Genomic DNA, 20,784 nt, shown 5'->3' on the forward strand with positions numbered 1-20,784 from the left:
CGAAATCCAAAAAAATACTGAAGTATTCGGTTTCCTATTGACTTTTGGGTTTTGGTTCCCATTTCCAAACTCAAAAAGCAGAGCCTTTTGGCTCCCACTAACAGAAGGCACAAAATAATATTAATAATTAAAAAAAAAAAAGTAAAGGCACAAAATTCAATTGGCTTTCGACTTCCCAACTCAAAAGAAGGAGCCTTTTGGCTCCCACTAACAAAAGGAGGAAGGAGCAGAGAAAGGAAGGAGCAGAAGGAGGATGGTAGCACTCTTCGTGTTGAGAAGCAGAGAGAGGAAGGAGCTACTACTATCGAAAGCTTTCTCAAATCTTTGAAGCTCTCTCGTCTCTAGTATCGACCCATCTCCTTCTCTATCATCTCTAAAGCTTTCTCTGAATTAGGGTTCGAATGAGGATTTACAAATTAGGGATTTACGATTTAGATCTTTTGATTGTTTCGATTTGGATTTGGATATGGATTTCTTGATTAATTTTCTGGGGATTTCTATATTAATTTTATGTGGATTTGGTTGATTTGGATTTCTGGATTTCCATGGTCAATTTCTGCTTTGCATGTTCAATTTCTTTTCTGTTTTGCATGCTCGATCTGCAGGTTTGAATTGAATTTATCAGCTTCTTCCATTAACAAGAAGCCAAAATTCTACCCTACTGCAATCCCGAAACCACACCGAAATCTTGAATTTATTTCGGGAATCTCAAAATTCGGTATTACCTAAGGATCGGTTTGGGATTCGAGATCCCATTTTCGGGACGGGATCCCATATCGAACCAACCCTAACCACATTTCACTTCTTCATGTCTGAGGTGATTTTCAAATGAGCCACGAGTTTTCAATTTTCTCACTTTGCTACCGGTTTTGAGATTGTAGCAATTTACGCCTTTAGTCTAATGAATTATTTGAATTTTCATTCAATTGATGACATGGTGAGTATTGAAACCCGTAAATGGGTTGATATGTAAGCCACATTTACACCCCATTATCTAAAAAACTCATCAATATAATGAATAAAATAGACATAAAAGGTGTAACACACTTTAAAATAGCAAACTTTTCATACTTGCTAAATTGCACAAAATGGAGCTATATGATGAATGAACAAAACAGATCCACATATACACACGACATATGTGATCATCAGACCTAATTGCATTAGAATTTGCCATCAGAATTCACACCAGAACTACAGCATTCATCACATTTGTTCGGGTTAGAAATTACAATCAACATTTCCGACATAGAATCACAGCAAAAAAAGCCACACATGTTAAGGTTTTTACGCTCTACTTCTTAACACCATCGGCATCTTTCTCTACAACTACTTTGATCTTCACATACCTGAGATCCACAGCAGTTGCAGGAAACACAGCCAGGTACACCAAAACAACAGAATTCATCACATTTTCATGTTAGAGATTACAAACAACATTGGCAACATACATTCACAGGAAAAAAAGGCCACGCCCTTGAAGACATTATGCACTAGTACTTAATACCATCGACATCTTTCTCTACAACTACATCGATCTTCTCGTACCTAAACTCCGCAGGCTTTGGAGAAAACTCAGCAGGGAACTCCGTGTGCCTACTGATGATAATAGCCCACAAAAACAGCATCACAAATGCCACCAATGCCCCACACCCAGTCACGAAGATCATCCCGGCAAGAACTGTCAATGGGCAAACCCCCCGCTTCTGCACGCTCAAACTCTCACCATGTCCATCCAAATACCCCCTCGGATTCACCGGCAGAGAATGCATCGACTTGGGAACATTTCTAAGCCTAAAATTCCATGAATACACACTGCTAATCTGTGACGAATTTCCATGCGAATTCGAGGAGCTAATACCTACATACACATCCTCACCTCTCCACATTCCCGACATATCTATCCCATATGCCGTAATCGGAGCATAAGGCCTCGATTCGTCCATTTTGCCTAGCCTAATCTCCAATCGTTTCGAACTAGCATCGTAATCGATCCAACATTTCAACTTTTCTCCACTATTAAGCACCAAATTCAATTTAGAAACATTACCAACAGCTAGAGATACAAAGCTACCAACATCTACCCCTATGTGATTAGCATTCAAATCATTCATATCTCCATTCATGTCAGTATCAAATTCAACACCCAGAAATCGATCGTCACCTTTAATCCCAAACGGGCCCTTACCCGATAATCTGGACCCCAAATCTCCGGGAGCAAAGACGAGCAAAAGCCCGTCGCCGCCGTCGGGCGTCATCGAGAATGCGAACTCGGTTGAAAACGACGTCGGGTTGCTGAGATTCCCATCAAGAAATTTAAAGGGTTTTCTGCGGAGGAGAAGACCGGAGCTTGAGACCGACGGCCGCGTAAGGTTGACATAGGATCCACCGCCTGCTAGCGCGGCGTCACCGAGGAGGGCAATTTCGGAATCGAAGTTGGGATTGCTGCTGTTGTTTAGAGGTTCGGGCCCGGAAGAAGAAGTGGGTTCTGCAATTAGGGTTAGGGTTAGGAAATAGAAGGAGGAGAGGAGGAAAATGAAGGGGAAATTGCAGCGGGAAATGGTGAAGTTCGCCATTGTTGTTTGCAGAAACCCGAGGCGTCCTCGTGCACTTCCCGAATCAGAGCGATTCAACGATTTTCTATTTATCCGATCCGAAAAACGGATTTTTCTATTTTTTTGGTAAAGCAGTTTTGCATTTTTCTGTCCAAAAAACCCGCAACATATATAGGCTTAACGACGTCGTGTTGCCTTCACACCGACACCCTGATTTAGAAAGCAGTTGACGACATGAGTCAAGAGTCGAAACCCTGGTCTTTGTTTGGTCAACTTTTTGGTGATAAAATTTTGAACCAACTACATTTCACATTTTTAACGTTTTTTTTTGTCAAACGATAAATTTTGTTAGATTAACAATTGATAGAGTTCAAACTCACACCGTAATGCAATAGTTCAATATTTTTCTACTACTGTGGTAAAAGACCGCTTGCACACTCTCAATATTTAAAGTCATCTTGTAACCAGGGATTTGGCGAGATGACGATAGTGGAGCTTAGAGGTTTTTTATTTTTTTATTTTTTTTTTGATAATGGAGGGTTTGGAGGTAGGAAGGGACGGGAGAGAGTTTTCTCTTCCGTTTTCTATTTTAATATTTTTATATCATTTAATTTTGTTTTTATGAGATTTCTTTACTTGTTTTAGAAAATATTTAATTTGTTTAATATGGGCTTTTGAATCATTTTGTTGAGGGCTACATCTGTCTTTAAAAACTTTACAAAATTTTTGGTGTCCAGATACGGCCTATTTATTAAAAAGAAAAAAGCCCAAACAACCTAAACAGAAACAAATCTAAAGGCCCATTTAACATATAAATATCCAAATCCAGTCCTTTCCATCCGCAGCAAAATATGAATTGTATTTGCAATCCAAGGGCATCTGCCATAAGAATTGACAATTAGTCAACAACACAAAGAATCGTTTCAATAAATGGTGGATTAAGCTGTTGGTTTAGGACGCGAGCAATATTGTAAGAGCTTTCGGACGCGAGCAATTAGCATATGAGTTTGCAACGTGCTCATAGATTAGGAGGGCCATATATTTTTTTTTGTGATCTATGGTTTGTCTGGAAGTTCTTTTAAAATGACTGAAATCATTTTTGGTAAAAATATTTTTGAGTACCAAAAACACTTGAAGTGTTTCATTTTTTAAGGAAGCACTTACATTTTTATTAAGGATTGGTTCCAAAAACATTTTCAATTATTTAAAAAAAAAAAAATTTCGAAACGAGCCTATAGATTCCTAAGTTATTTTATAATATCCCATTGTAGCAATGCAAATACTAAATCAGTGAGGAATAGCTCGCTATTGGGATAAATTTTACTGTCTAATGTTGTTTATTGGTCATATTTATTTGGACTTACAAATATGACATTCTCGTTGCATGAAAGTCTTTCTCTATTTCAAGAAATTTGTAACTCATGTGACTCAACACATTCGAGTTCTTGTGTTCAGGTCTCTCACAAACTACCCCCAAATCATCTTGAATCCCTTAAGCACTTGTTCATTTTCTGCCCTAGCTTCTCATGCAATTTGAATTCCTCCCCTCTGTTCTCTCTGCTTGATACTGTACAGAGCTCTTCGTATTATTCTGATACGGTAGCAGGAACGCACTATGCCTGCATGTCGAATACAAAATAATACTTCCATTCTTTTTCATATGGTAGCTTCGATAGATAGCAACGTAAGGGTAACGTGCAACTTTATGAACACTTCTCAATCAAATCCCCCAAGTAATCAAATCCTCCAGGTCCCGAATACATGACTGAAAAATCGAGTCTCACAAAGTGAAAATATTAAAACAAGTAATCGAGAAGAAATAGGAGTGGAGGGGTTTGAATTTGGAGGCAAGTCAAGGGTTTTGGGGTCCCTTTGGTAGTTGCCAGAGCAAAGCAGCATCCAAATCCTTCGGACGGATTGAACAGGCAAGTCAAGGGTTTTGGGGTCCCTTTGGTAGTTGCCACAGCAAAAGCAGCATCCAAATACTTCTGATGGATTGAAAAAATTTCAAGTGTGTGGGTTTTGTTTTGGCCGTTTGTGTGTCCTTGATAAAGCTTTGTGTAGTGCAGGAGGGAGACAATTGGGGTGCATATCTCACAATTCAAGATAATTTGCACACACACGACACTCACGCACACACACAGAGGACACTGGTGCCCCCATACAAATTCTTCTTCTCCCACTTTGGACCCCATCTGCCATTTGAATTAGACCATTCGTTTAGTGGTAAAAGATTTAGATTTAGATGATGATGGTGATGATTACTATTAATTACTACCATGATGAACAATGATGATAGTTAGACCACGCAACATTTTCTACTCGAGAATTCTCCAAACTTTGCATAGGTTTAGGAAGCTTCTGAAATCAAGAATTCGTTTAGGGTTTCTTCATATTGTTGACAAATTCAAAGTGAAAGCTAATCATCTAATTACTTAATAGTGCAAGCCATCCTCCACAATACTACACAATAGCGCTCTCTTTCACATGCACGTTATACTGCATAAGTAACTGTGTATTCTACAAATCTACATATTTATTTTAAAAAGAAAGTAAAACATACACAAACAGACTTCAAGGATAGTTGATGCGTGCTCGAGTCCAACCCACATTATAGCTCTCACCCACCCCTTTCCCATTCCCCTCCCCACACCCCAATTTTGGTGGCCGAAACCGTACCTAAATGTATATAATCAACGTATACAAGACCATTTTCAATATACAATTTTGTGATTTAAGTCTATCTATTAATTTAATAACAAGGAAAATAATTAAGGTGGTGCAAGGTTGGGAGTCATCAGTCTTGCGACAAAATAAATCAAGTACACCAAAGCATGCTAGAATTTTCGTACGTTTCGTATGAGTTTTACAAATCGATCCTTTATTTCAAAATGAGAGAAATGGATAAAAGAACTTTTATTTAATTAGGTCTCATCTCATCACATGTATATGATGTCTTTGCCTTTGCCTTTGGTGCACTCAATGCGAGGCCCAAAAGTGGGGGAAAAAGAAAGTCGTTAAGCTTATAAAATCATTCCTCCACTACATTGGATTCTAATTAAAGTCCTTAAAAGCCTGAGATTTGGAGTTCTTGACTTTGGTCCACTGTAGTTCATGTGGCCATGTTAGTCTGTTCTGGTAGGTTCAAGTTCAACTGGATCTCCCTAGTTTCGGGTGGTGGCAATTGTAGAAAATAATTCATGCTAATAAACCATGTGATTTCTACTTTCTTGCAATTTGTCAATTTGATCGTCAAAGTAAAATTACCTTTACAAAAAGGTGAAGTCAAAGTGTTGGAAGGTAATGATCTAAAGTTTCAGAGATTAGGGTAAATTGTAACGCAAGACTTCACCTTGAGAGCTTCCACTTTTATGCTAATCATGATTCATGAACTGGAAAATCAAAACTTACTACCAGTTTCTTAATCTAGAAACTTTTATTTTTTACTTTTTCATGTTTCACTGCAAAAGAAAATCGATTACAATTTGTTTACCATAATGTTTTTAAGGAAATTTCGACAGGATGAAGGAAATTTGATTAAAAATGTATTCACCGTAGATATGTAATGTAGTAGTATACTACAAATTACTAAGATTAATCAGTTTTAACCTATCTTTGTTATAATGTAAATAAGATTTTTTTTACAAGCAATGGAGCTAGGTTCCATTAACCCAAATCAAATCTAAGAGGTGCCAAATGGGTACGTATTCTCCATTGACCAATTTTCTTATCTAAAGAGATTCATTCATCAACAAATAAGATAAAACCCCTTATGACTACCACACACAAAAACTGGATGCACGTGCTATAATATGTCACAAAAGATATAAACGTGACAAATCATGCTCTGAATGCACACATAAGCCATCACTAAAGCAACTAGGCCACATCGCACCACCGCTAGAACAACGAGGCCATAACACTCGCCGAAGCGACATAACACAAAACATTAAACAAAACTAACTAATTCGAAAAGGGAACCACTAATAAACTTGACTCCACGACACCAACACCGCTTCTAGAGATATGTATAGCCTTCACCACAAGAGCCGCCACAGGTTTGGTCATGTAAGGCGGCTAGGCTGCCTGAGGAGGGCAAAATCACCCTGGAGAACGAGTCATGGGGGGTGGATCTAACCCGCCACAACCACAAATCTTACCCATACCCGCGGGTCTAGCCCAAAAGAGCAAAGCCAGAACTCAGGAAGAGCTTCATCAAAGGAAGGGCGAGCTGCTTGAAAATTTGTGGGAGAGGGGATGGTGAGGGGGAGGAAGAGGCGCGAGGTAAGGGAAAAGTAGGGGGACAAAGACGAGGCGGGGGGAAAGGAGGCATGGCACGAAGGTAGGGGAAGCGGTGGGAGAGTGGGGGCACGGTGTCTGGGAGGGGACAAAATAAACGATCAGCATGACTCGAATTAGGGGGCAAATGGTTGCCGCCGACCGCAAGCCGGAGCAAGAGGCAGGTAGCTGTAGGTCTTCGGATCTAGGGTTTTTGGAAGGAGGGAGTTAGAGAGAGTTGGGGAGTGAGACATCTGGTTTAAATAAAAAAAAAATTAAATAAGATTAATAAACATCAATGACACCTGTAAACAACGTGAGTAAACATAACAATTGATTGTTTTCCAGAGTTCATTTCTGGGTTTTAGCGTCGAACTTTATCCCCAGAAAATCAGATCCAACATGTTCATATGGGATTTCGGGTTTGGTTAACTTATAGCTTTCCCTAATATTCTATATACAACACAACAAATAATTACATAATTTAGCAAGATATATAGGAAGCTATATATGCAGAAAAGTATCCTCAAATTTTAATTGAAGAAACAACAGAGATTAATATATACAAACCAAAATCTTTGCCCAAGTTAATTTCATGAATAATTGGTATAGAGGGGAGTTCATAATTAAGGGTCAAATAGATTTTCGACATGATGAAAAGACATATATATATATATATATGGTAGAATCATAAGTATAGAATGCAAAACCCTAATCGAAATGCATAATTTGTCTCATTAACTATGACGATGTGCATCTTTTTTTCCAGTCAATGAAAATATTCAGATGTTGGCTGCTGAAAACATAGATTTTCGAAGCTCGATCTGACAAAAAAAGAGAGAGAGAAGAAGGTAAGACATATATATGAAAAAGTTTGAATTACCTGAACAAGAAACCGTCGAGTTTGGCCGAATACCTTGAACGTGTGAGAAGTCGTTGATGCAAGATATAAAGAAATAAGTTTGAAGCTTCCAAAGGAGAAATCCAAAGGGATAGCATGATCCAAACCAAACGGTGGAAATAAATAGTTAGCTGGGATCAATGCGATCCCTTTGGATGCCTCCTCTAGAAGCAATTAATATATGAAACCAACCCAGCACTTCGCTTCCTTCTCAAAACTCTCTGTGTAAGAGGAAAATGGTATTTGAGGGAGCCTCCAATATAAAAGAGGGAGTGAGCGTTATAACTTCTTTATCTTCGATGTTACCATTCATATATTTTTATTCTTTTTGGATAATACTTGCATTCCCTTCTTTAGGGGTGAATTTATTCTTCTACTTTTACCATATAAATTTCATAATCAGAATTGTTCAGTATCTTAATCTTCATTTGAATATCATACTCACAAAAAATCAAAAAATCATTTAAAACGGAGATCGTTTAGTCCTCTAAATGTATCAAGTAAATGGACAGTTCATCATTAATATTTTACTCAGTACTTATACTGTTGATTTATTTGATACAATTTGAATGACTAAACAATATCCGAGTCGAATGAGTTTTTGTAGAAAAATCTTCAGATGAAAATTAAGACATTGAACAGTTTCGATTATAAAATTTTTACGATGAAAACACGTTATTTACAAGTGGTCAAAGAATGAGTTTATCTCTCAAAGAGGAGAATGCAAGTTTTATTCATTTTTTTATTTATCAAAATAATCATAATGAAGACATTTTCTATGACAATTGATAGGGTTAATGAGCTAAATAGTTAAGATCATGGTCTAATTGTATTTTTCACTACTTATAACTAAAAAGGCTTAGCTTCGGCTCTTGAATGGTGAGTTCTACACCAACTTGTTATCACTGACTTGAGGTTTATCTCAAATACCTTCCCTATCTTATCACATATAAAAGTTTAATTTCAAGGATATTTTTATTTGTAGACCCCATTCTCAAACAAACTAGACACATGGAAAAGGTTTATAGGTTGTGCGTCCACATTAGAAGTCCCCCAACAAGTTGGTACAATCGAATTAATTTATGGTTTAATTTCTCATATATTCTCCTCATCTAAATCAAGGTCTGTGGTCCAACCATGTTCCCCCTCACACACCTACTCTTTTTCTATGCTTTCACAGAGTATTGCACATTCTCATTTTTTTTTAAAATTTAATTATGGTATCTAAATATATATTCATATATCAGTCAATGATAAGACCCTATAATGGATTTTGAAATTCCACCAGGATCTGGATTCATGTGGTGATGATACGTGAATCGTGTCCGTTTATTGTACATCGTGCGGTCAGTTTTTGTCAGGTATTGTTGGTATTTAATTTTAAATAAAAATATATAAAATGATTTCTGACCGCATGATGTACGATGAATGGACATGATTCATGAATCCCATGGATCCTCACAAAGAGGATCCGGATTCTTTGAAATTAAAATGTATTAGCTAGTGGGATCCACAAGGTGTGTGATTTAGTCAATCAAGGCACCGGTCTTCCTCAAAGACGAGATATTTTTTCAGCGTGTCGGAACATGATCTGTTATACTAAGTGTCATAATATAAGTAGTTGAATACTTAAAAAACATTTCAATCACTTGTATTATGACACTTAGAGCATTGAGTTGTGTTAATTTTTAGCTAGTACATGGAAAAATTTCTCCTCAATGTAATGTAATTCAGTAAAATCATTTAAAATATGTGGTGTAGTTGATTGATTCAGATTAGAATTTAAAACACGTCGAGAATTTGATTCCTCTAATATTACAAAAAGAAAAGTTAAAATTAAATTTTAGTGGAAAACTTCAAATTATCTAATAACAAAGTTAAAGTGATGGTCCTCACTCTTTGACAATTATAGTTGAAATGTTGGAAACCCTAGTGTTAGTCCAATGAAGTTCTTCCGTTTAGTAAGCATAAAAGGAACATTTACCAAACCACCAAAAAAGAAACGAGATAATAGAAGACACAAACGATGATTTATTCAATTTTGTTATCTTTTATTTAGACACCAAAGTGCGAGGACCATCACTACGAAGGCCTATAAATGGTGCACATGGATAGGCACACAAAAAAAAAGAAAAAAAAAAAGGTGTCAATCTTACTAACAATATTGATTAATTTCTTAGCCGTCCACTCACCATAATATATACATAGATACTTACCTGAGCCCAATTTTAAAAGTGACTCTGTTCCACTGTTCATGGAGCGGGATCAATGCCTCGTCTGGTGACCATGTATTGCCTACATAACACTCCTTTATTATGGAACTAAAACTAACATAAACAATGAACTATAGACAATCAATATCTAGTCAATAATTCGTTGCTATACGAGCAAAGCAACAGTCTATGATATTTGACCGTGTAAACTCTAGAGCAGGATTCCTGCTCAGAAGCTGGTTCTGTACATATTTTACAACTTATATTTGATAAGAAAATGAAGTAGGTCTAGTGAATTTTACATATTATGTTACCCCATAAAATGAACTTCCAATCTTTGTGTATTGCTAAATTAATATAGCCACCTACCACATGAATTTTTTTGCAAGATTGATTTATGGATGGGGTCCTCTAACCACTATTGATCTTTGTAACATGACTATGCATTATATATATTGTCTATAAGTGTGTAAGTGAAATTTTACCTTTTTCCTCAATTCGGCAGCAACCTTTTCAAAACTTCTCACTTGTTAATTAGTTGTAAGTTCCTAACGAAAAAGAAAGAAAAACATGCTCCATAGTAACAGTTACTTGTCATCCTCCATAAATGGTGACTGTCGTGCAATACATGAAAGGGCAAAACAACATATCTAGTGCTTGGCTGAAAAGCTAATCCTGCTTCTACAGTAGTCATCTCGGCCGTTCAAAATGCGGGGGCCGCTTCAAGATTGCACAGTTGACCACTCCAGATCATGATGGCATGGATGGTGCTAGATCTTGTCCACACTAGTGAAGCACTGAAGCATATAGATGGACCACAGCCACAGAGCAGGTTTGTCGATGGTGCTATACAGTGGCTCCACGGTCCACCATGCATATATATATTTTACCTTCCCACGCATAATGTGAAAATGGGGTAATTTGTGATTGGCTTATACTGTCTGATGTGATTTGAAAATAGGGTTTTGGCTCACATCCAAGGACATATGTCCCTTGTTTGCAGGACACAAGAATTATTTACTCTCAGGCCTTGTAACCCATCTGCTGGATCACCACAGGAACTTGAATGCACCTGCTAATTGGCTATTGCTGCTGCCAATTATATTTCAGATCTTCATCTCTCCCATGCATGAGATATACTATTCACCCACCTAGGGCCAACAGATTCCACTCACACACCCTTTTCTTTTATTGAATTCATAACGTGGAATTTTGGGTTAGAAATATATATAATCTGAAAAATGTTGTTTGCATGCTCTTATTTATTTTTGTCTTTTGAGTTTTATGATTTATTCAATTTAGATGTCAAGAATAAATAAAAGTGTCTAGCAATAGAAAAAAATTTGTGAAAATAACTTCCTTATAATATAATCTACTCGTGTAAGTTTGAATCTAAGATCATGTGGTCATGACTAATTCCGAATTTTTGTTTTGTTAATTTCATGGAAAATATATATATATACAACAAATTTAAAACTTCTGGCACAACAAAAGTTATAAGATAAAGTGATCACAAACAATTACCCTTTTGAATACCAGAAGCTTAAGCGAATTCTCATTTTGTGAATAATAAATATGTAAGATGATTGAGTTACTATCATAAAAGTTGTTTAAATAGTTGAAGAAGAAAAAATAGAAAACTTCATTCTAGTCTTTAAGAAAATCACTTTTAAACTATAACCTTGTGTAAGGATTTGGATCCTCTCTTGAGCTAATGGAGAGGATCCTCCTGACCCATCATCGTGGGCCGTTGGATTTTTATACAACGGCTACAAACAGGGGGCTCTATTTAAAATTATAATAATTGTAGCCGTTGGTCCGTGATGATGGATCAGGAAGATCCTTTCCATTAGCTCAGGAGAGGATCCAAATCCCTTGTGTAAGATAGAAACCTAATTTTTGTCCCTGGACTAAATGTGTCAGTATACATTTAATCACTTCATACAATTATATTTTGTTGTTTTATTTCTCTTTTTCTTCCTTGTTTAATGTATTAAGTACATTTAATCCTAATTTTTATTTCATTCATCATTGTAAATATCACGGTAAACTACTTTTTATATAATATATTTTGATACGGTTTGTGTTCTTCATTTAGGAATTTTAATTTATTTAATATATTTTGGTATATCCATTTCGATACAGACATATTAGGTACATTAATTTAATATAATACATTTCATTAACTATCTACGTTTTGGTACATACATTTCCGTGCAAACATTTTGTAGATTATATTTATTATAATATATTTTGGTACACTTATGTATTTACATATTTTTCATACGTGTGAATATTTTTATTAAATGATTCTCTAATTGGAGGAAATTAAACAAAATTAACGAATTAAAATGAGAGTTTTATATAGAGAGACAAAAACTTTTACCATATTTCAATGAACTACACTGATTTTTAAACATGTCAAGGAGAGACAAAATCTAAAAACAACTAAAGCCTAACCTAAAAATATTGAAACAATATATTAAAATACCAATCATACCCCTAAAGCTTTAGGGTTGTTAATAAAATCCAACCTTCACAACTCCAACAAAATTAACATGTGCCAAAAGCTCAATCCATCATCGACTATTTATGCAGAATCAGTTTTGAAATTATATATAAAATCAGTTTGTATCATTTATTAGTAGAATCAATTCAACTCATCCTCAACCATTTTTGCAGAATCAGTTCAACGCTTATTCGATGATTTTTGCAAAATCAGTTTAACGCGTCATCGACCATTTTTGTATAATCAGTTGAACCCGTCCTTGACATCTTTTACAAAATCAGTTCAACTCGTCATCAACTATTTTTGCAGAATCAGTGTAACCATTCCTCAACCATATTTGCAGAATCAGTTCAAACTGTCTTAGACGATTTTTCCAGAATCCGATCAACCCATCCTCGATCATTTTTGCATAATCATTTCAACATTTCAACCTGTCTTCAACAATTATTGCAGAATCAGTTCTACCCGTCATCGATCAGTTTTGCAGAATCCATTCAATTCATTTTCGACCATTTTTGCATAATCAATTCAACCCATAAATGTAAATATTTTGTTTTCATCACCGTAAATGTAAAGAAGAGAATTGTTGGCAAGACTTGCCACTAAAGTGAGTCATACATGAATCACTGGACACCTGTTTCACAACTTAAAACATTTAATTGCAATGCGAGGCCATTTTAAGAAAAGTAAAATAAAAATATGAAAAATTGTAAAACTATCCATTTTGGCCTAATTGTTTTCACCTCCACAACCCTTCACCATCTTTAAACAAAATTGCAACACAGTCTCCACCTTCAACCAAAGTAGTTCTTGTTCCACCACCACCACCAAACTAACCCCTTTTTTTTTCTTTCAATTTTTGTTTCTTAATTTTCTTTCTTTGTATAATTTACAGTTTAATTTTATAAACCAATTAAGAGATTGCAATTAAAACACCGTGCCTTGCTGCACATTTCGAACTTGGTTTTGATGTCTCCCTGCACATTTGAAACCTAAAGGTGGTGATAAGTAGTGAGTTGAAACAGAACCTCTTATATGAACCTAGTGTGGAAGTTTAGATAGAAAGAGAAAATGGCTTGGCTGGGTAAGGACTAAGGAGATATGGGAGTTGCCGGTGGCGGATTGGGGTAGGTGGAAGTTTTATTGACGATTTGTTGGCGACGGAGCGAAGTGGGGTAGGTGGGTGGAAGTCTTATTGACGGTTTGTTTACTTCAAAAGTCATGTAAAATTATAATTCGATAACATAACACAGGAAAATGTATGGTCTTGAAATGAAGAATGTATGCAGAGATGGGATGACCAAATGGCCAAGCGAGGGACCTTCAACTGCAGACTAGTTTTCATATCCTCCAACTGCTAAAGGGTAATTTTTAGTATAATCAATTTGTATCAAGGGTATTTTTGTAACTTAAACTCCAGAGAAAATAAAGGCAATGATGTCATCTGTCACATGTATTAACTTTTGTCTCTCCTTGAAATGCTTAAAAAGTGTTGTCTCAATATAAAATTAATTATTAAAAGTATACTTTATATGTAATTTTTTTAATTAAAATATGTATATTAATAAATTTAAATATTTAATACAAAGACATTAAATAAAATACACATCAGCTATTAAAAAAAATGATTAAAGTACACATCAAATGACTAAAATCAATATGTAATCTAACACTAGGTTTTATTTAAATTCCAATATTTTTCAAGGATTAAAGTTAAAAAAAAAAAAAAAAAAACCCCTATTAAAGTTTGAAAAGGTATCATCAGCCAAAATAGAACGAAAGAGGATCTCAGAGACCTCCAATCACATCCGTTCATCATACATCATGAGGTCAGATTTTGTCAGGTATTGTTTATATTCAATTTTAAATAAAAAAAATCTACTGCACGAAGTACGATGAACGAATATGATTGGAGATCATTTAAAATCATCTCTTGAGAGGTCCTACGCTGACTACCGTCTTGGCCCTCATCTACAATTCTTCAATTGTTGGACGTGGAGGGTTTGGACCACATCTATTGACACCATTATAAATACACAAGATGATGAGAAAGCTACTGTTCCATCCGTCAAATTGTACTAATGCTTATGGACAATAAGAAAACATCGATCAAAATATATGTGGTGTGGGTATAGAGAAGCTAGGGTTTCCTTCTCAAAATAGAAGGTGCGTGATGATGATTTCTTAATCTTTTTGTTTTTTTTTTATATTTTTATTAAGTAATATTCTAAGTTACAGTAAACATATGGAAAGCAAAATTTAACTTCGGGTGCAAGAGAATGGAGGTACATTGTCTTAATAATCAACTGATATAACATACATATGCATGTCTTACTTTTCTAAAGTATTACTAATCATCGGGGGCCTAAAGTCAATTATTAGTTATCTTAGCGGTAAAAATAGATTTTCTTGTATTAGATTTATACAGCAAGAAGAATTGGCACTGCATGGCAGCATGGGGCAAAAGTTGGTGGGAACAATCCATCTAGCATTTTCAAATTTCAACAATATATAATTTAATGCGCAGTGTCAATTGCTATTACCTAAATCGTGCAAACACGACATGATCGAAGGAATGGCAGACCCAGAAAAAGTTGTTTTCAAATGGTGTTCATCTGATGGCTGGCCCGTGGGAGATACCATATGTATATGTGTGTGTAAAGCTAGCTAGGGTTCTGCAGAACTGTAGGGCATTTGAATTTCAAATTACAGAAGTATTTTCTTTGTCATGCTAACTAGCCTGGTAGACCGATGCAAGGACGTTTCTAATATCACGGCACTGAAATGTGTAAACTTATCGACACTAGCTAGCTAGTGTTTATACATTCCTGATGTAAAACGTACGTACACACCCTGTTGGTTTCTCACTGGCGCTAGAGCTAGGGTTAGCACGGACATGGATGTTATGTCACGTAGATTCAATTAGGAGGGTCTTCAAACATAAAGGACAAATCAATTAGTGGTTAGGACCCCTTCCTGTGTCACACCCCTCACTACCCTGACCCATTGTTTGGCATCAAACTCAATGGCGCTTTCAATCTGGCTTCTGTGAGAAGTGGGACACCGACACTAAGGAATTAGGGTTTTGGACCCTCAAATGCAAACGATAGTATAAGAACTAGGAATTAGGGTTTCGGATCATTAAAGAAAATTACAGAATAGAAAATACATGCAAGTGTGTTAAAATGTGTGTGAAAAATCATGTGTATTCCCCCTAATCCTATGCTATATTTGATCCGCATTCTTAAGCCATAATGTATTTCAACGATTCAACTGTTTATCTTTTAGGTATTTCCTCAAAACTCATCTCTATAAAAAATCACCTAAATTATATGACAATTTAATTAAATGGTATTCATTTTAGTGTTTCTTTGTAAAACTGTATACACGTATTTTCTTCACTACAAATAAATGTCTTAGTTTTTTATTTGTCTAATTCTTTGCAAATATGATTCATAAATGATGAATTAAAATATAGACGACTCGGATTCTTAATAAAAGTTACGAAACAAGAACTACAAAAAAATTTGTCAAAATATGTGTCTGTGCGAGCACAACATATATTTATACATAAGGGTTTTCGTCATTACTTATTGGGTAACCCTTGCTTATTATAATTTCTTTTTGTGGGGACGTGAGTTATATGTTTAACTTTGTGGGTAATATCTAGCTAGCTGTCACATTGGATCCTTTTGGTCATCTCATTGTGTTTTGCATGTCCTGGTTTCTGCAATTCGTTCTACTTAATTAAAATTTTGAACCTGTATAATTCTACGGGTGTTTGGTGTATATATAGAGTCCTTATCTGCAGGTAGCAGGTGATCAATACTTTGCAGCAAAATATTTTGTCGTCCGTTTTTGCTTTGGTAGGTAGGTGTGTGTGTCTGCATATGTCATGTATGAATTTGACCTCTTGACGTAAAACAAGGTTATAATGCGTGAAATGAATTAATTTAATGAGAACGATCTTTGTGAGGAACCCTAATGTTAACTTATACTGCATCCCTTATTGTATTTATGCTTAAGAAATAATACATCTCAATCTAGTGGGTTTTATCATTAAGTACCTCATTTATATATAGTCCTTTACCCAACCATCCTTCACCAGTTAGCTTTGTCTAATCCAAAGGGCTTCGAAAAAATACATCGTTGTAAAATTCAATGATACTAGGAGTATCGTAATTTTACTTCAGGTTGATTATCATAACTCTAATGATTTTCCCACCTCCTTTTTAAATTTATCTCCTCCTGCCCTAAAAGTCAAGGGTGTACATACGTGAGGAGAAAAATAATGCATAAAAATAACTTTCCAAAAAGTAAACAGCGTTATGAGAGTTGAATCCCGCATCAAGGGTTACTCCTCATATTGTCAATTAATTAATTTTTTTTAACAAACGATATTATCTACACTAAGGGGGAGAGGTGGGCTTAGTCTCGTAATTGGCTAGCAATATTGTGTTTCAAATTCGCATTTGGCGAGAATTGAACCTAAGACCTCTCACTTACAAGTGAAGAGGAATATCATCATACCATAGTACTAAATGTCATAGTCAATTGATTTTATGGTGTAACCTGAACTTCTCAATGGTATTGTCTAACATGTGAAGCCCAACGGCCACACACGCCCCACATCACTCAATTTGTATTGTTAACTTGTTAGACCGGAAGATTCGCTATACATGAGGAGGCATGTTGAGAGTTGAATCTCATTCTTACATCAGGGAAAATAATGAACTTTACACGTGTTTATAAGTAATTAAGGTTACTCCTTCTATTGCCCTATGGTAAACCCCAACTTCTTCAATTAATGCCAGGAACAGTAAATATTAATCACATCAAAGACAGCGATCCATGGAGCATGAGAAGTTCCAGCTGCTGCCCTAAAAATCGCCGTCAGGATGCGTTTGCGGGGCATCTGTGTCTGCCTAGGAAAGGCCATCGATTGACTATTTTGGTCATTCGGTTGGTTGGAAAAAACATGCACTTCTTGATTTGGCATTCGTCATCATCTTGCTTCTCCATTGAATATTGATGCTGCTGCTTACACTCACTTACCCTAAAGTGAACGGAACTGCTTTGCCTTTTGATCATCTTCTCTCTAGCTTTGAGAAAATAAAGCAAGTTTTTTAGTGTGAAATCCATGTCATGGCCGAAAGGTAGGGGCCATGTGATGTGAAGAGTGGTCTAAGATGCGATGGAATAGATGCTGCTCCTTTGATTTTTCATTGGTGCCTAATTAAAGATCGAACACATGATCAAATTCACATAGGATAAAAGGGAATATAAAAAGTTGCCTGGAACACGTGAAAGACCCAAGTCTAATTAAGAACTTCCACTAGCTACTAAATTAGGGATTAATATATGTCCAAAGAGTAGAAAATAGACACAATTACATATGGGTTTTCACCTGGTGGAATGGATTTGATTAATTGTTGTTAAGTGACTAGATTATATTAGGTTTAATGGGGTTGATGATGAGCCATGTTCAGATTTATCTGTTTATATTCATGTTATGTTCGTGTCGTGCAAAGCGATATAAAAACTTTAGATGGTTGTGTTTGTGTTTGTGGTCACAACTTGTGGCGATAGCTTTGTTGTGGTCTTGTTGTATAGCAATGATTTTGATGTGTGTTTGTTGCATCTATTGTCATTATGACAGATTTGTACTAGTGCATTTGTTTTGTGTGGTAGCCGCTTCAAGTTTAATTCTTTTTTATGTTTGTGCAAATTTACCTCTAGATCAAGGATTTGGTCACTAAAATTTATGTACCCATGTTGGCATCGTTTGTAACTATTTGTCCATCAATAGAATTATGTTCTCTTTTTTTATATAAAAAAAAGAAGTCGTAACGTGCTGAGAGTCTAGTTCACAGGTCGGACTAGTGGGATTAACCACCTTAATTTTGTTTAAGAATTAGTTATCCTATAAGAATGTAAATCATAGGATAATGATAGTATTAGGCTAGCCTTCATCCAATTCCTCTAATTTACCTTACCAAAGAAAGATCATGCATTAATTTACGAATAGCAAGTAAGATGGAGTAAAATAGCCCATACACGTTATGGGCCTGATGCACCTCCAAAAATTTGTCGGACAATATGGGCTTGACGCATCCCCCAATTTGAGGCCATTGAATTGAAGAATGGACCGATTGTGTCCTTTTTTTTGGTTCAACAAGAAACTTCTGAAACTTGTGGACATTGTGTCCAAACACAACGGTTTTCACAAGAAAACATAAGAAAGTCATTAAACATACTTTTTCTTTATAACCAAAATGGTCCCTAAAATAGGTATACTCTTCATTGGTCCGTAAAAATTGATAGAAGTGGTCCTTGTGTTTGCCCACTGTAAATCATTTTGGTTATTCCGTAAAATATTATCTTTAAATTGTCACGTGAAAGACTACATGACCATCTTTTTAAGGGTATATTTGTCCAACCAATCCCTCCACTTAACGAGTATATTGACAGATTTTTCATAGAATAACCAAAATAATTTATAGGGGACAAAATTAGGGATCACTTCTATAGATTTTCATTATCAATGTCCAAAATGAGAAATTATATCAATAAGAGACTATTTTATCTAAAAAAAACCTTAAAAAAAAAGACATAAGAAACATATGGAAATTGTTTGTTAAGAATGAAGAGGAGAGCCTTAAAAAATGAGGAAAATTAAGAGGAGAAACGTTGACTATACAATATATTCTAGCAAAAGGATCAGAACCAGAATTTTCAAAGTATATTGTTGTCCAATATATAAATAGATTAATTAATGGTTATCTGACTTGAATTGTTCTCCTAAATTGTTCTTGACTGGTAAAAAACGCCAGACGATTATATTGATTCATATACAGTAGCTTAATCCTAAATCGAATCCTTAAGCTTTTGTTTAGAAATTTACAGTGAACATCCACTCAATTTAAAATAATGTGCATTCTCTACAACTTACGTCAAAGTACCATAACTGGATCATCATCAAACAAATGAATTTCAATCACAAATGTCACTAAACCTACGTGGAAATACTCTAATCTCATATATTACACATTGTTTACATTTATCAACACATCAAATAAATATTCAAACCCCGCTTGCAGCTCAAGTAATTAAGAAGACTCACCAGTATTGTGATGTTGTGTTAAATTTCTCCCCTCTCACAATCATCGACCATGATATCACAAACTTTTCTGGTGACTGTGTCGTTGAGATGGGGGTATAGCCACGGCGTTTGTACTTCCCTCAGCAACTAACATCTTATTGCTACTCAATCTTCTAACATAATCTTTCTTCTTTGATGCCACCGGCCTCCTTGCATTACTCGAGCTCTCTTTCACAGTTGGAACCGCGTACCAAAAAATAGACGTACACAATATGGCAAACGACCGCCCAAACAAAGTCAACAGCACCAAAATAAAGATCACAACGACCGGCAAATAATAATATGGCTTTCTCCACTCATCCAACTTCATTTTCCAACTTGAAAATCTCCCCTTCTTGCTCTCTTGATCAGATTCCGATCTCGGTTGCTTCTGCTTCATGTCTTTCTTGTCGATGTGGGATTGGTCAATATTTTCAAAGGCTTCTGAATTAGGGTTTGCATGCTTCTCTTCACGATCACTAGTTGTCTTTGTTTTGTCTTCCTTTTTGTCTTTCAGTTTGATCACGATTGGAACCGCAGCACTTGTATCAGTCTCATCCTTGAACACGAACCGCACAAAAGATTTGTCTTTCGGGTCCATTTGCGCATAAATCTTCTGCCTTTTCTCTTCTAGGTCAGCTACAAGTGCAGAAAACTTGTCAAGGCCCCGGTCCGAATAGGGGTTTTTGCTGTCCTTGTTGTGTCTTCTGTAAATCAGGCCAACGCTTCTCGATCTTGATGATTTTCTTGGAGATGGAGGCGAAGTTGAAATCATGTGCTCATCATCTTCTTCTACTTGGTGACTAAAACTGGCACAGCTGAAAGGGCTGAACATGTTGTGGTAATTTTCAGGATTTTTTTTCTCTCTCTTTCGTTTAAATTTTATTGGTTTTCTTTCTTTATCTGAGCTGATGATTTGGTTGTGATTGTGAAAGAGGAAGAAGAGAGGGCCAGATATATGTATTATTGAAGGGCCTGCTGAGAGAGGCTGATCCAAACAAGCCTAGTCAAATTAGAGGTTTGAAAAGACAAAATTCCATAGAAGCTTCCGATCACCAAATTTATTTAAATATGGTGACTCTTGACTTCTTGGGGAGGAGGCAAAATTATGGATATATATGCGTGTAGAAAGAATGGTTGTATTGAGGCCAAAAGACAAGGAAAAAATGGACATGGAACGAAATTAA

At 35.8% G+C, this 20,784-nt stretch overlaps 1 protein-coding gene across 1 annotated transcript; it reads right to left on the reverse strand.

Annotated features, from left to right (window-relative positions):
* Positions 1 to 1,047: 1,047 nt before the first annotated feature.
* Positions 1,048 to 2,674, reverse strand: LOC137720680 (lectin-like protein LEC). The gene has a single exon (XM_068459776.1). The coding sequence runs from the start codon at positions 2,574 to 2,576 to the stop codon at positions 1,494 to 1,496; it is 1,083 nt and encodes a 360-aa protein (XP_068315877.1). The 5' UTR covers positions 2,577 to 2,674; the 3' UTR covers positions 1,048 to 1,493.
* Between the last annotated feature and the right edge of the window lie 18,110 nt (positions 2,675 to 20,784).

This window comes from Pyrus communis, chromosome 16, assembly GCF_963583255.1.
Source record: "Pyrus communis chromosome 16, drPyrComm1.1, whole genome shotgun sequence".
Lineage (NCBI taxonomy): Eukaryota > Viridiplantae > Streptophyta > Magnoliopsida > Rosales > Rosaceae > Pyrus > Pyrus communis.